Genomic DNA, 17,047 nt, shown 5'->3' on the forward strand with positions numbered 1-17,047 from the left:
CTCTTCCACATATTGGTAAAGCTCTTCCAATAGCTTTTGAAAAGGAAAAATGAAAAGTAAATGTTTTGAATCTCTGTGTGTTTGACAGTGTCTTTATTTTACCCTTATACTTGATTGCTGTTTTGGTTGGCAAGATATAGGATTCTTTAGTGGTCTCCATGCCCAGTTTTGAAGACATCTGCTAGCTTTCAGTGCTGTTGCTGTGGAGTCTGAAAATCTGTCTTCTGGCTTCCAGGGTGACTACTGGAAATTGAATGCCATTCTGTTCCTTCTCTTTTGCATATATAATCCATTTTTATCGCTCTTGAAGCTTATAGGTTTATCTTTGTCTCAATGTTCTGTCCCTGTTAAGAGTCCATTTTCATCCTTTGTACTAGGTGCCTGGTGGGATCATTCAGTCTGAAACTAATGATTTCCCATCTCTTCTCTGTTTCTGGAATTCCTGTTTTCCAGATGTTAGACCTCCAGAATTTGATCTCTAATTTTCCTATCTTTTCTCTTAACTTTCAGCTGTCTTCTTGCTAGGACCTTTTCCTAGGAGCATTTCTCAATTTAATCTTCCAGTTCATCTGTTGCATTTTATTTTTCTAGTCTCATATTGTCTCATATTTTTAATTTATAAGCGCTCCCCTTCTCTGAGTATTCTTTTTTTTTAATAGCATCCTATTTTGGCTCATGGTTGCAGTATTTTATCTCCTTGAAGATGTTTGTGTGTTTATGTATGTATATGCACACACATATACATACACATACATGCATGCATCTCTGTATTCTTTTGGCATAATCTGTGTCCTCCAGGGTTTGTTTCTTTGTTTCCCCTGTATGTTTGTTTTGGTTGTTCACATTATAGGCTTTCCTCAGAGTTAATGGTCTTGGTAGTCTACTCATATTTAAGTGTGGAACACCAAAAAGCTTACTGTAAGCTGAGAGTGTGGTAAAGGGCTGTTTGTTTTACTATGACCTACCTGAGCTGTCTTGCTGGGGAACACCCTAATGTCAGTCTCTTTATAAAGGGCCTTTCATTTTGGCCTGGCAAGAAATACTCTTTCATCCTCCTGCGTGGAGGGCAAAAAAAAAAAAAAATTGGCTGCTAGGGTCTGCTCACTTCCCTGTTTTGCAGACCCCACACTCTTCTGCAATTCATTTCATAGTTGTCAAGACTATACAAATTGTCCTTCTTAATGTTCTCTCTTCTGCTATCCCTAGTTGGCAGTCTTCCTCTTTACAACCTGCTGAAAGTGGAAGACCTCCGGTTTTCCTTTGATTAATTCCTCAGCAAACCACCAACTATTATATGTCTTTTTTCCAGAACAACTTATTTTTTAACTATAATTATATGCATTTATGTTAGATTCACTGAAAACCTCATCTTGTATGGTGCTCTGTACCCTGTGGGTGCTAAATAAAGGCTTGCTACTGGCAACTGGATTTAGGATCGGCTAATTCTGCGTCCTTTTAAGATATGCTTATTTAAGCCAAACTCAGTATGATAATTTTTTTTTTTTTTTTTTTTTTTTTTTTTTTTTTTTTTTGAGAGGGAGTCTGGCTCTCTCTGGTTAGTCTGGCGCCTAGGCAGGAGTGCAGTGGCGCAATCTTGGCTCACTGCAACCCCCGCCTCCCGGGTTCAAGCGATTCTCCTGCCTCAGCCTCCCGAGTAGCTGGGATTACAGGCGCCCGCCACCAAGCCCGGCTAATTTTTGTATTTTTAGTAGAGACGGGGTTTCACCATGTTGACCAGGCTGGTCTCGAACTCCTGACCTCGTGATTCGCCCACCTCGGCCTCCCAAAGTCCTGGAACTACAGGCGTGAGCCACCGCGCCCACCCGGCCAGTATGATAGTTTTTAGGAGGAACCCTCAGGAGAGTGATTGTTTCTCCCGCTGAGTTGTGGGGGGTGGAGTAGGGAAGCCTGGCGTTTGGGGTTTTTTTGTTTGTTTGTTTTTTGTGTTTGTTTGTTTGTTTGTTTTGAGACGGAGTCCCGCTCTGTAGCCCAGGCTGGAGTGCAGTGGCGCGATCTCGGCTCACTGCAAGCTCCGCCTCCCGGTTCAAGCGATTCTCATGCCTCAGTGTCTGGAGTAGCTGGGATTACAGGCACGCGCCACCATGCCCAGCTAATTTTTGTATTTTTAGTAGAGACGGGGTTTCAGCATGTTGGTTAGGCTGGTCTTGAACTCCTGACCTCGTGATCCGCCCTCCTCGGCCTCCCAAAGTGCCGGGATTACAGGCGTGAGCCACTGCTCCCGGCGTTTGGGTTTTTTAAGCTATTCAAATTAAGTAGACTGGAATCTGGAGCAGTGTGTGTGACAACCCCTCTGCACACCCAACTTTCCCCGGGCCGGCTAGTGACTCAAAGCGACAGCCCAGATTTAAGAAAACGAAACCTAGTGCAGCTGGGGCACTTCCGGGATCTCGCTATCCGGCCGCCACCCGCAGCTGCAGCACAGTCATGGCCCAGGCGTCGCCGCCCCGGCCCGAGAGGGTGCTCGGCGCCAGCAGCCCGGAGGCCCAGCCCGCGCAGGAGGCGCTCCTCCTTCCCACCGGTGTGTACCGCGGGGACGGGCGGGCGGGGCTGGGCAGCGACGGGCCCGGTCAAGGGGCCTGCCTTCCGGTCGTGGCCGCATGGCGGCCCGACCTGCCCCTACTCCGGGCCGGGGCCCCAGACGCCGGGGCGGCGCTGGACGAACTTGGCTCACCAATCGCGTGCCTGTTGGTGGGGGAGGGGGCCAGAGGACAGGGCGCGGCCCAGGCCAGTTCCACAGGTGGCTCTGACTGCCCATGGTTTCGCGCGAGTGGTGGGCACGCTTCGGTTTACCTCCCCCGCGGGTGACAGCCCGGTGCTTCCACCACAACCGATGTCAACTCTCCTAGCGCCCCTCCGCTCACCGGTAAACCAGGACAGTGGAGGAGCGCCCTGATGCGGTGAGGCAGGGGGCGGCCCTGAGGGAAGAGCTGGGTCTCACGTTCACGGAGGACGTGACTGGAACCCGTCTCCCCTTCTCCAGTCGTTCCAGTCCTCCCCGGCCCTCTACTTAAGTGGGTGGGTCTTCTGATGTGTTCCTGCCCTTGCGTGTGTGTATAGCTCCAAACGGTGTGCCAGGCTCAGGGCAAGGTCCTGAGCATTCAAAGATGAGTTAGGCAGACCCTGCCCTAGAGACTCTACTAGGCAACTTTAATGAGGAGGTCAGAACCACAGAGGTACAGATGAGAGACTCCTGACTCCCAGTGTTCAGGGAAAGCTTTTTGAGGAGAGGATGGCTGGGCTTACCCTTTTTTTTTTTTTTTTTTTTTTTTTTTTTTTTTTTTGTGAGAGGCGTTTCACTCTTGTTGCCCAGGCTGGAGTGCAAAGGCGCGATCTCGGCCCACTGCAACCTCTGCCTCCCGGGTTCAAGCGATTCTCCTGCCTCAGCCTCCCGAGTGGATGGGATTACAGGCATGTGCCACTACGCCCGGCTAATTTTGTATTTTTAGTAGAGAGGGTTTCTCCATGTTTCCTGGGCTTACCTTTAAAGGGCAAGACTCAGCCAAATGTGGAAAAGTTGAAGGGGTGTTCCCAGCAGAGAGGATGACACAAAGGCACCAAACCACAAAACGTCATACGTAAACATCATACGTGGCAACCACAAGCCAATCAGTTGGATATTTCATTCATTGGTATACATATGGACTGTAAGGTAAGTCACGGGAGATGCGCTTCCATCCTTACCTCTTCCCCAAACTCCAGACTGGTATAACCAACTTCTTCCATGTCTGAAATGATCTCAAACTGAGTATGTCCCAAAGAGAATTCTTGTTTCCTCCACTGTATTCAGGTACTCCAAACCTGCTCAACCACCAGCCCATTCCATTCGCCCAGGTGCTCCTTGCAAAAACCTTAGTGGCTCCTCAGGGCCTCTCTTTCCTCCCGACACCCCTTCTAATGCATCAGTCAGGCCAGCCAGTTCTGTGTTCAGCCTGACTGTATCTGGAGCCTGACTGCTTCTCACCACTTCCATTACTGCCACCCAAGCCTACGCCATCATGATCTTCTGTCTGGACTATTGCTTTCCTGGCTTCTATTCTAGCCTTTAATACAGGCAGGCCTGCAGAGCGGCCAAAATGCTTTTTGAAAAACAAAAAGCAAATGTGATTCTCCTACTCAAAACCCACCAATAGTCTCCCATGACTCTCAGAACAATCTGTGAGCCTGGCCTGCAGTTTACCCCATGTCCTTATCTGATTTGACTCCTGCCCATCTTAATGACTCTGCTACCCTGCTACCTTGTAGGTCCTCTAAGCCACCAAAGCTGTCCCTGCCTCAGGATCTTTCCATTTGCTATTCTCTGCAAGGAAAACTCATTGCCACATTACCCCATATTAGTTCCCCATCATATTCAGGTGTCTGCTCATATACAGCTTCCCTCAACCTTGCCTGCCCATCCTGTCTAAAAGAGCACCCCTTGCCCCTGCTCCTGTCACTCTCTACCTCCTTCTCCTGCTCTATTCTTTCTCTACAGCACTTATCACTACCTGGAAAACAAAACAAAACTTGTTTAATGCCTGTCTCTACCACTGGCCACTGGCATGTAAATTTGTCTTACTCTCTTCTATCCTTAGTGCCTAGACTGGTTGGCCTAGTAGTAGTAGTAGGACATAGTAGGTACTCATTAAATATTAAGTAATAGTAAGTCCTCATTAAATATTTGTTGAAGGAATGAATGTACTTGTATATAACACTACGGAGCTTGACTTCTGTAGGTGATGGGGAAATGTGAGCAGATGTCCATTTCAGGTAGATCATTCTGACAGTAACATAGTACATTTCCGGTAGATCATTCTGACAGTAACCTAGTACATTTCTGGTAAATCATTCTGACAGTAACCTAGTACATTTCCGGTAGATCATTCTGACAGTAACCTAGTACATTTCCGGTAGATCATTCTGACAGTAACCTAGTACATTTCAGATAGATCATTCTGACAGTAACCTAGTACATTTCTGGTAGATCATTCTGACAGTAACCTAGTACATTTCAGATAGATCATTCTGACTGTAACCTAGTACATTTCCGTTAGATCATTCTGACTGTAACCTAGTACATTTCCGTTAGATCATTCTGACAGTGACCTAGTACATTTCAGGTAGATCATTCTGACAGTAACCTAGCACATTTCAGGTAGATCATTCTGAGAGTAGCATAGTACATTTCAGGTAGATCATTCTGACAGTAGCATAGTGCATTTCAGGTAGATCATTTTGACAGTAACGTAATACATTTCAGATAGATCATTCTGACGGTAATATAAAGAATGCAGTGGGATCATGACAGGGAAAATAGAGACAAGGACAAGAGATCACTGGAATAGACTAGGTAAAAGACCCTGAGGGTAAGGCAGTCCACCTTCCACACCGCTGCCAGCACTGTCTTTCTCTTAAACACACATGGGCACACACACATATAAACATGTGAGTGCACACACACAGATCAAGTCATGGTCCTTCCAGTGTTAATAAGCACGAACTGGCTGCAAGTACTACAAAAACAATTTGATGTAATTTAAGCATGAGGGATGCTTATTAGTAGTAAGCAGGAAAACCAGACTCACAGACCCCCAGAGCATGGATGCTTTAGCATCTTACAGAAAGGGCTGAGGACTAGGACCTGAGAAGCCATTATAAACTTTGACAACACTCTCCTTTATCTCTTATTTCTGCATCTCTCAGTGTATCTGCTTTGTTCTTCTCTTTCTCTGATCCAGTTTTCCTGTGATGGTATAGAAGATGGCTGCCCTTGCAGCCTCTCAGTTTTTACATCTTCTTCTTTAAGAAACCAGTCCAATCTGAACTGAAATCTTCTATCCTGAATTCTGTATATCTGAGAGATGGGCAGGTCCTCTGGGACTATCAGCTATGTCTACAGGAATGAAGTACAAACATGCCTGCTGGGGGTCATTGTGTACGCATCATTGTGAGCTGAACAGATACCCTAAAGGAGTCCATTGAATATCCTATCCTTAGACTCCCCATGGTCCCTCCTCTATAACACACACATCCTTATTCCTATTTATACCTTCTAAAGATGTTCCCAGTGATGCATTCTGTTCCCAGTAATGAATTCTAGCTATACCAAAACCAAATTCAGTCACACTCAACTTCTGCCAAAGTCATATCTAGCCACTTCATCCTGAGATAATGTGATAGAACCATTCATTCTCCAAGGCCATTACCAAGTTCCTTGCCAAGCCTCTAGGTAATGTCTACTGTTTTGGTCTGTATCCAGTTCAGGTAGGCATTCACTGGACCAGTGATAAAATTGGCTTCTACACATCCAGCAAACAGTGGAAGAACTAAAATAGTAAATTGCAATAAACACTAATGATAAAAGGAGAAGAAAGGAGGAAATCTCCAAACCAGCACCATAAATTAGTTACCAGTCCAGAACAAATCTATACTGGAAGGGGATTCTAAATGAAATGATAGGATTAGTGAATCCCATTCCAACTGTTTCACCCATTTCTTTAGTGGCAGAATGTGTTCCTTGACCATGCTTCCTGGCTACCCCAGATTCTGTGCCCTTGGTGTATTACCCTTGGCTGGAGGGCTTTAAGAGTAGAAGCTAGAGCCTTGGCAATCCATTTCCACATTGAAGTGGGCCTGCAGATTGCCGGAGAGATTAAGAATCACTGTGTTGTTTGAATTAGTCATAGTTCTTATATTCCAGGCTTGTGATCTTTCTGTGGTTTCATTCTGTATAAACTTTCTTGGCTCTCAGTTTCATTTGTGAGAATTCTAAAATTCTGCAATCTTGTCGGGTCAGGCTCTGTGAGTCCTCAGGGTTGCTAAACCCCCCTAGAAAGGAGCCTGGAAAGCCCTGCTGACTATTCTTGGTCCCAGCTACTGATGAAAACCAATGGGCTCTTCCCTAAAAGACCTCAGCCTCCATGACACACCTTTAGGTATCCCTCCCTCTCTGAATCTTACAGTTCCTGAGTTCAGATGGTGAGGGATACCAAACTGTCCAAATTTATGTGGTCCATGAGTTTCAGATAACACATAGCAAGAGTTCAGATAGTGAGAGATGCCTGTCTGTGTAAAAGTCCTCAGTGTGACTCCCATAGTGAGAGATGCCTGTCTGTGTAAAAGTCCTCAGTGTGACTCCCCAACTGCAGAGAATTACACACTTCCTCCAGTCTAGAAGATTAAAAGAGCTAGAAGAGCCGAAATCCATTAGGACACTGTGATATGGGGGGATTTAGCAGGAAAAAGCCACTAGGGAGAACCTGTGGGTCCCACCCCATGTTTTTAATCCATCTGCACTGAAGACAAACTCAGGGTCTAGCACAGCAGTGTTGTCAGCATATCTGTCTTGTTCTTCTCTGTATTCCCCGTTGTCAGAGAATACAAACCACCTCTGTATTCCCAGATGCCAAGACTCTTGGAACCCAAGTACTTGGGAGCTCAGCTCAGGTATCAGTGACTTGACAGCTCTGCCCAGTGCACAGAAACAAGCAATGTTGTACAAAAATGTTCAGCCCTTATACAACAAGAGGCAGCTGCATATCCTGTCAGATAGTATCGCTTTTAATTTGGGAGTCACCAACTTTTGTTTTTTGTTTTTTTTTTTTCTGAAATGGAGTTTTGTTCTCGTCGCCTAGGCTGGAGTGCAATGGTGCGATCTCGGCTCACCGCAACCTCCACCTCCCAGATTCAAGCGATTCTCCTGCCTCAGCCTCCCGAGTAGCAGGGATTACAGGCATGCGCCACCATGCCTGGCTAATTTTGTATTTTTAGTAGAGACGGGGTTTCTCCATGTTGGTCAGGCTGCTCTTGAACTCCCGACCTCAGGTGATCCGCCTGCCTCGGCCTCCCAAAGTGCTGGGATTATAGGTGTGAGCCACTACGCCCAGCCCCACTGGCTTTTTTTAAGCCTGTACTTTACAAGTTTTAATGTCTGTTTTGAGTGTCCTTTAATAAGAACACAGTATTCTATCAAAGTAGATTTTGGGTCTGAGGTGATTAGAATATTGGGATGTTTTTCCCCCAGTTTCATCCTAGGGCAAGGGACTTTGTGTTGTCAAATATTAACATATATTCTAAAACATTGAAAATTTTAAGTGTAGCATTGTTCAATGGAATAAAACAGAAGCACAGGAGGAACAGATCCAACTATATGAAAAGGAGATTTTAAATTAGTGGCTAACCATTATGAATATAAGTTAGATTCCCATCTCATACATTACAAAACAATTTATTCTATGTTCATGAATAGTTTAATTCTTTTTTTGTTTCATTTTGTTTTGTTTTTTTGAGGAGTTTCGCCCTTGTCGCCCAGGCTAGCATGCAGTGGCGCAATCTCAGCTCACTGCAACCTCCTCCTCCCGGGTTCAAGCGATTCTCTTGCCTCGGCCTCCCGAGTAGCTGGGATTATAGGTGTCCACCACCATGCCCGGCTAATTTTTGTAATTTTAGTAGAGACAGGGTTTCACCATGTTGGTCAGGCTGGTCTCGAACTCCTGACCTCAAGTGATCCACCCGCCTCAGCCTCCCAAAGTGCTGGGATTACAGGTGTGAGCCACCGCGCCCGGCCAATATTTTAATTCTAAAAATAAATTAAGGCAGGACATGGTGCCTCATGCCTGTAATCCCAGCACTTTGGGAGGCTCAGGAGGGAGGATCACTTGAGCCTAGGAGTTCGAAACCATCCTGGACAACATGGCAAGATCCCTCCTCTACACAAAAATTTAAAAATTAGCTAGATGTGGTTGCATGCACCTGTAATCCCAGCTACTTTGGAGGCTGAGGTGAGAGGATCACTTGAGCTGGGGAGGTTGAGGCTGCAGTGAGCCATGATCATGCCACTGCACTCCAAGCTTGGGTGACAGGGCAAGACCCTGTCTCAAAATAAATAAATTGATTAATTAAAATAAATTAAAATTCTAGAAGAAAACAGAGGTAAGTGTTTTCTATGTCCATCTCACCCAAGAGCAGAAATCATAAAATAAATGATTGTTGTAATTTCATCAAGTAAAACATTTAAATATTCTGTATATCAAAGAATATTATAAACAAAGTTAAAAGACCACATATATGACTAACAAAGGGTTAATACCCTGACGTTATAAACCAATAAGAAAATAGTAACTCAACAGAAAAATGGGCTAAGGACATGAGTGCCTTAGAGAAGAAATGGGATTGTGACCTTACTGCATGTTACATTCGTAAGTCCAGATTATGATCCACTTCTCTCTGCATTTCGTGTTCTTTCCTTTGACTTCATCATCTAACCTTCTGTCCTAACTGTACCTTGATAATACGTTTATTTGTTTGTTTGTTTTGAGACGGAGTTTCACTCTTGTTGCCCAGGCCACAGTGCAGTGGCGCATTCTTGGCTCACTGCAACCTCTGCCTCTCAGGTCCAAGGGATTCTCCTGCCTCAGCCTCCCGAGTAGCTGGGATAACAGGCATGCACCACCACGCCTAGCTAATTTTTTTTTTTTAATGTAGTAGAGATGGGGTTTCACCATGTTAGCCAGGATGGTCTCGATCTCCTGATCTTGTGATCCACCCACCTCGGCCTCCCAAAGTGCAGGGATTACAGGCGTGAGCACCGTGCCCGACCAAGATTGACCTTCTTAAACAACTTTGTCATCATGTGCTTCTCCTGCTCAGACATCCTCCTTGGCAGCCTTTCAACACGTTTCTCAAATCCTTTCCCAGCTTCCTGTGCAGCCTCTCCTCCTCAGCCTGGCTGCCTTACTGTCTCAGCTCCGATCTCTGGGCCTTTTCCCATATGGCTGCCTCCCTCTACAGTGTTCCTCCTACCCCATACCCCAACCCACCCCACCTTTCCCTTCTCTCCAGGTTGTACCAGTTCCAGGCCCCTGCCCTTGACAATACTCCTTCCCACGAGGAGCACTTCCTCGGCTACCTCCTTAGCGTGTATTGGAATTCCCACTCACTTGGCAGTTGCACTTTGTGACACTTAATTCTGCCATTTTATTTTCCTAACTGCTATTTAGTCTCCCTGTTTATTTCGTAAGCTTCTTGCAGACACCAGTTCTATCTCACAACATTTCTTTACGTCCTCTGCTCTACTATTCACTAGAGGAGCCCCTCACCACAGATAGCTGTTGAGCACGTACAATGTGACTGGTCCTATTGAGACATGCTATAAGCACAGAATACACACTGGACTTCAAAGACTCTGTACAAAGGAATGAATAACTTTTATATTGACTAAATGTTGAAAGGATGTAAGTTCTTTGACATATTTGGTTGCATAAAGCACATTATTAGCTTCACCTGTTTCTTTTTTGGGTTTTTTGTTTGTTTGTTTGTGTCGTTTTTGAGACAGAGCCTCACTCTGTTGCCCAGGCTGGAGTGCAGTGGCACAATTTCAGCTCACTGCAGCCTCTGCCTCCTGGGTGCAAGCAATTCTCGTGCCTCAGCCTCCCAAGTAGCTGGAATTACAGGTGTGTGCCACCATACTGGGCTAATTTTTTTGTATTTTTAGTAGTGACATGTTGGCCAGGCTGGTCTTGAACTCCTGACCTCAGGTGATCCACCCACCTCAGCCTCCCGAAGTTCTGGGATTACAGGCGTGAGCCACTATGCCCAGCCTCCTTTTTGATTTTTTTAATGAGGCTCCTAGAAAGTTTTCAGTGATATCTGTGGCTCACATTTGTGTCTTGTTTTATGTTTCTTGTTGGACAGCATCGGTCTAGAGTGCACAACATAGTGACTCAAACACAAGAAATGCTCTCAGGCTGGGTGCAGTGGCTCACACTTGTAATCTCAGCACTTTGGGAGGCCAAGCAGGCTGATCTTGAGCCTAGGAGTTTGAGACCAGCCTGGGCAACATAATGGGACCCCCGTCTCTAAAAAAAAAAAATACAAAAATTAGCCAGACATGGTGGCCTATATCTGTGGTCCCAGCTACTGAGGTGGGAGACTGAGGTGGGAGGATCACTTGAGCCCTGGAGGCAGAGGTTGCAGTGAGCCATCATTGCGCCACTGCACTCCAACCTGAGTGACAGAGCGAGACTCTGTCTAAAAAAAAAAGATACTCCCAAATTTTTGGTTGTTAGACATGAATGAAAAAAACAGCTAGCTCATTCCGTCTGAGCAGTTTTCACTCTATCTTACCCTTTTTTCTTGCTTGGTGGGAAGCTGGGGACTGTTAATTTGTGTCCCCGGTAGGTGGGACCCAAATCCAAGAAACAGAAATTAAAGAAGAAACTGATCAGAATGTGAAATAAACGCTAGCTCCAAATGCAGCCTTCTGACTTGGTGAAATGAAAGACCTAACTTAAAGAGACAGAGAAGAGATTTGGATAACAGAAGAGACTTAGGGATCACTTAAGCAGTTAACCTCATCTAAATTGAAAACTTTTCCCATTAAATGGTAAAATAAATCTTTCTTTCAAAACTAAAATTTGAAAATTATAAATAAAAGCTGTTTTCTACTACAGAAAATCAAAGGAAGTAAGAGGATGAACATTGCAATGGGCAAAAAAATCTTAAACGAATTCTTGTGGCCAAATAGCAAATAACCAGTTCAAAAACCTTGCCTCTTACTGACACATGGGTGGAGATCTCAACAGCTGGCTTTCTTCTCCCTCTCTCTGCCTCTTGCCTTTTCTTCCTACCTCTTCTTCCCTTAGATTTCTTTCCTTTTTTCCATTCTTTGCCTTAAAAAAAGAAAATCTACTTCCTACCTTCATGTATCTTTCCTAACTAATCATGATATTGAATTAAAGCACACTTAAAGTACATTGCTCATTTATGTCTTTAATTCTCATAGAATTTATTTTTGAATACAGTATGGCATTAGGATTCTAACTTTTTAAATAGATAATTAACCAGAGCACTATTTCTTAATATGCCATTGTTTTCTTCTTCATTTGTAATGACGATAATGATTATTATTGAGAGCTTGCTATGGGCAAAGCAGTGTTTTGAGAGGTTTGCCTGTATTTAAATTCCTGGTTATGTTTCTTGAATAAAGGTCTTCCTCATTTTGGCCAGGCACAGTAGCTCGTGCCTGTAATCCCAGCACTTTGGAAATGCCAAGGCAGAAGGATCACTTGAGGCCAGGAGCTTGAGAACAGCCTTGGCAAGGTAGCAAGACCCTGGTCTCTAAAAAAAAAAAAAAAAAAATTAGCTGGCTTTGGTGGCATGCACCTATAGTCCCAGTGACTTGAGAGGACCACTTGAGGTTGGGAGTTCAAGGCTGCAGTGAGCCACTGCACTCCAGCCTGGTCAACTGAACAAGCCTCTTGTCTCTACATTTTAAAAAGAAGAAGTTATCCTCATTATTAGGCATTTAGAAGTGAACTCATTAATTCTTTTCTTCTATTAGCATAGTAAAAAATAAAAAATAAATAGCCTTTTCACTTGGGTCCCCAATATTTTGTCTCTCTGGGAATTAAGACTCTCTCATAAAAACAAGTGCCCTGCCTTCCACTTGAAGACTGGAAGAGGAGTTAGTGAGACCAAGAAATTCCACTTTTCCATTTCTCACCAGGGATATTACTTATAGGTGTCTTTCAGGTTGCAGAAAAGATGGAAAAAAGGACATGTGCACTCTGCCCCAAAGATGTCGAGTATAATGTCCTGTACTTTGCACAATCAGAGAATATAGCTGCTCATGAGAATTGTTTGGTAAGTTACTTGAAAACATACTTCAAAGTACATGAGTACTTTTAGTGTAGGACACACAAGAATAGATAAACAACACTTTGGATACAAAGAATAACAAGTTGGCCATGGTTTGGGCTTTTAGGTGAAGATTGGGGAGCATTTCTTTTTTTTTTTTTTTTTTTTTTTTTTTGAGACGGAGTTTCACTCTGTCACCCAGGCTGGAGTGTGGTGGCGCAATCTTGAATCACTGCAAGCTCCGCTTCCCGGGTTCACGCCATTCTCCTGCCTCAGCCTCCCGAGTAGCTGGGACTACAGGTGCCCGCCACCATGCCAGGCTAATTTTTTTTGTATTTTTAGTAGAGATGGGGTTTCACCGTGTTAGCCAGGATGATCTCGATCTCCTGACCTCGTGATCTGCCCACCTCGGCCTCCCAAAGTGCTGGGATTACAGGTGTGAGCCACCGTGCCCGGGCCTGGGGAGCATATTTTTCTGACTTTGAACTGTTTCAGAACTTATCACCTATGATTACTGGTAATTTTATTTATAAGTGGTTAAATACACAAAGAGAAAGAATTGTGCTGAAGAAGCTTCTTTATAGATATTTTAATGAAATATTTAAAATATAACAGACACTGATAGACCTTCTACCCAGGTATAATTTCTATCAAAGTCTACAGAATTCTGAGATTTATCCATGTTGGTAAACATAGCTCTAAGTCCTTCATTTTAAATATGATGTTCGATTTCATGACTATATTACCATTAACTGTTCTGTGAATGGGCATTTAGTTTTTCCAGTATTGTTTTCTATGACTAACAAGTCGTCATGAACATTCTTGTCTAGGTCTCCTTCTCATGTGAGAATTTCCCTAGTCTAGGCTATACAGCTAAGAGCAGAATTGTTAGGCACAGGAATGTGGTGTTCTGTACTTGACTAAATACGCCAAATTGTTCTTCAAAGAGATTGTACCATTTAATACACCTAACTTACCAAACATCATAGCTTAGTCTAGCTCACCTTAAACATGTTCAGGACACTTACGTTAGCCCACAGTTGGGCACATCATCTAATGCAATGCCTGTTTTATAACAAAGTCTTGAATATCTCATAAAATTTATTGAATACTGTATTGAAAGTGAAAAACAGAATGGTTTATGGGTACTTGAAGTACTATTTCTACTGAATGCATGCACTATTGTAAAGTCAGAAAAAACTGTTAAGTTGAACCATTGTAAGTTGGGGACCATCTGTATACAGGAGGATGTGTGTAGGTTATACGAAAATGCTATGCTTTTTAAATAAGGGAACTGAGCATTCACGGATTTTGGTAGCCTCGGGGGTTCCTGGAACCAATCCCCTGCAGACACTGAGGGACGACTGCACTATGGCTTTATTACTAGCCTTGGCTTTTATTTTGGCACTTTGAATTTGTGGATCAGCTTTTCATGTTTGACCAAAATACCTTTTGGAATTTTGATTGGAATTGCATTGCATTTATAGATGAATTTGGGAAAAAAATAGACACATTCATATATTATAATATATTATAAATAATTAATATAAATAATTAGAGAGACAGAACCTGTTAATGGATGGGAAAAAGATGCATTCGCATATTATATGTATTAATATATTATTAATGCAGTATGTATTAATATATTATTAATGCAGTATGTATTAATATATTATTAATGCAGTATGTATTAATATATTATTAATGCAGTATGTATTAATATATTATTAATGCAGTATGTATTAATATATTAATGTGTTATGTATTAATATATTATTAATGTGTTATGTATTAATATATTAATTATATATTATATAAATATAAATAATATGTATTTTATATAATATATTACTATATTCATATATTACTATATTCATATATTAATATATAATATATTACTATATTCATATATTAATATATAATATATTACTATATTCATATATTTCTATATTCATATATTAATATATAATATATTACTATATTATATATTACTATATTCATACATTAATATATAATATATTACTATATTATATATTACTATATTCATACATTACTATATAATATATTACTATATTCATATATTACTATATTCATATATTACTATATAATATATTACTATATTCATATATTACTATATTCATATATTACTATATAATATATTACTATATTCATATATTACTATATTCATATATTACTATATAATATATTACTATATTCATATATTACTATATTCATATATTAATATATAATATATTACTATATTCATATATTACTATATTCATATATTAATATATAATATATTACTATATTCATATATTACTATATTCATATATTAATATATAATATATTACTATATTCATATATTAATATATAATATATTACTATATTCATATATTACTATATTCATATATTAATATATAATATATTACTATATTCATATATTACTATATTCATATATTAATATATAATATATTACTATATTCATATATTACTATATTCATATATTAATATATAATATATTACTATATTCATATATTACTATATTCATATATTAATATATAATATATTACTATATTCATATATTAATATATAATATATTACTATATTCATATATTAATATATAATATATTACTATATTCATATATTACTATATTCATATATTAATATATATTACTATATTCATATATTAATATATCATATATTACTGTATTCATATATTAATATATAATATATTACTGTATTCATATATTACTATATTCATATATTAATATATAATATATTACTATATTCGTATATTAATATATAATATATTACTGTATTCATATATTACTATATTCATATATTAATATATAATATATTACTATATTCATATATTAATATATAATATATTACTATATTCATATATTAATATATAATATATTACTATATTCATATATTAATATATAATATATTACTATATTCATATATTAATATATAATATATTACTATATTCATATATTAATATATAATATATTACTATATTCATATATTAATATATTATATATTACTATATTCATATATTAATATATTATATATTACTATATTCATATATTACTATATTCATATATTACTATATTCATATATTAATATATATTACTATATTCATATATTACTATATTCATATATTAATATATATTACTATATTCATATATTACTATATTCATATATTAATATATAATATATTACTATATTATATATTACTATATTCATATATTAATATATAATATATTACTATATTATATATTACTATATTCATATAGTAATATATTATATATTACTATATTATATATTAATATATAATATATTACTATATTCATACATTAATATATAATATATTACTATATTCATATATTAATATATGAATATATTACTATATTCATATATTAATATATAATATATTACTATATTATATATTATAATATATGAATGTGTCTTTTTTTTCCCATCCATTAACAGAGTCTGTCTCTCCAATTATTTAGGTCTTTTATAAATTTCAAAACTGTTAAATAATTTTTATCTGTAGTCTTATAGAACTTGGGGTTGGGCATATTCCTGGGCAAGTTTTTTGTTTTGTTTTGTTTTGTTTTGTTTTGTTACTTTTTTCTAAAAGCTTTTTAAATGAACTATTATCAGTATATATAAACACTATTTATTTTTATTTGTTGATCTCATCCAGCAACCTTACCAAAGTCTTATTAGTTCTAAAACTTCTCTAGATTTACCTGGATATATTGTATGTGGACAATCCTCATCTTTAAATAAGAACAGTTTTATTTACTTACCTTTAATTCAGGGGACTCTTAATCTCTTTTTCTTGTGTTTTTCCAGAACATTCAATTATAGCGGTGATTACAAGCAATTAAATTTGGAAGTCCTGTCTTGCTTCTGATATTAATGGGATGCTCCAAAAATCTTATCATTAAATTTGTGTATGTTTTACATTCTTAATGATTTCATTTAATTAAAATAAGGAAGTTACCTTTATCTCTAATTTGCTAAAAATTATAGCATATTGAATATTACGAAATGCTTGTTCTGCATCTATTGAAATGATCCGGGTTCTTTTTCTCTCTCTGGCCACAAGCAGTGCTAAATGCTTTATTTTATTTCACTTTTTTATATACATAATTTGATGTTTATTTTAAATTACAAATTTATGGAAAAGTTGCATATACAGTACAAAGAACTTTTTTTGGTCAGAACCATTTTAAATTAAATGATATGCAATCTATCCTGAATAGTTTAGTATGATTTTGTTTTTTTTTTTGAGACAGAGTCTTGCTCTGTCGCCCCAGGCTGGAGTGCAATGGTGTGATCTTGGCTCACTGCAACCTCCACTTCCCAGGTTCAAGCGATTCTCCTGCCTCAGCCTCCC

The 17,047-nt window shown here is 39.4% G+C and overlaps 1 protein-coding gene across 10 annotated transcripts in view; it reads left to right on the forward strand.

Moving 5' to 3' along the window:
- Positions 1–1,870: 1,870 nt before the first annotated feature.
- Positions 1,871–17,047, forward strand: part of PHF11 (PHD finger protein 11) — a 34,572-nt gene continuing 19,395 nt past the window's right edge. For 3 of the 10 annotated variants that reach the window (XR_010150715.1, XR_010150714.1, XR_010150713.1), the window contains exons 1-2: positions 2,058–2,539; positions 12,518–12,639. Coding sequence is in view for 7 of the 10 variants with exons in the window: in XM_001155776.5 (XP_001155776.1) it covers positions 2,446–2,539; positions 12,518–12,639 (216 nt within the window). In the remaining 3 variants the exon portion in view is untranslated. Of the gene's footprint in view, positions 3,037–3,508; positions 3,671–12,517; positions 12,640–17,047 lie in introns of all 10 variants that reach the window. The other 7 variants (XM_063792556.1, XM_063792555.1, XM_063792557.1 and 4 more) reach the window with 7 other exon arrangements.

Source organism: Pan troglodytes, chromosome 14 (genome assembly GCF_028858775.2).
Source record: "Pan troglodytes isolate AG18354 chromosome 14, NHGRI_mPanTro3-v2.0_pri, whole genome shotgun sequence".
In the NCBI taxonomy this organism is placed as follows: domain Eukaryota; kingdom Metazoa; phylum Chordata; class Mammalia; order Primates; family Hominidae; genus Pan; species Pan troglodytes.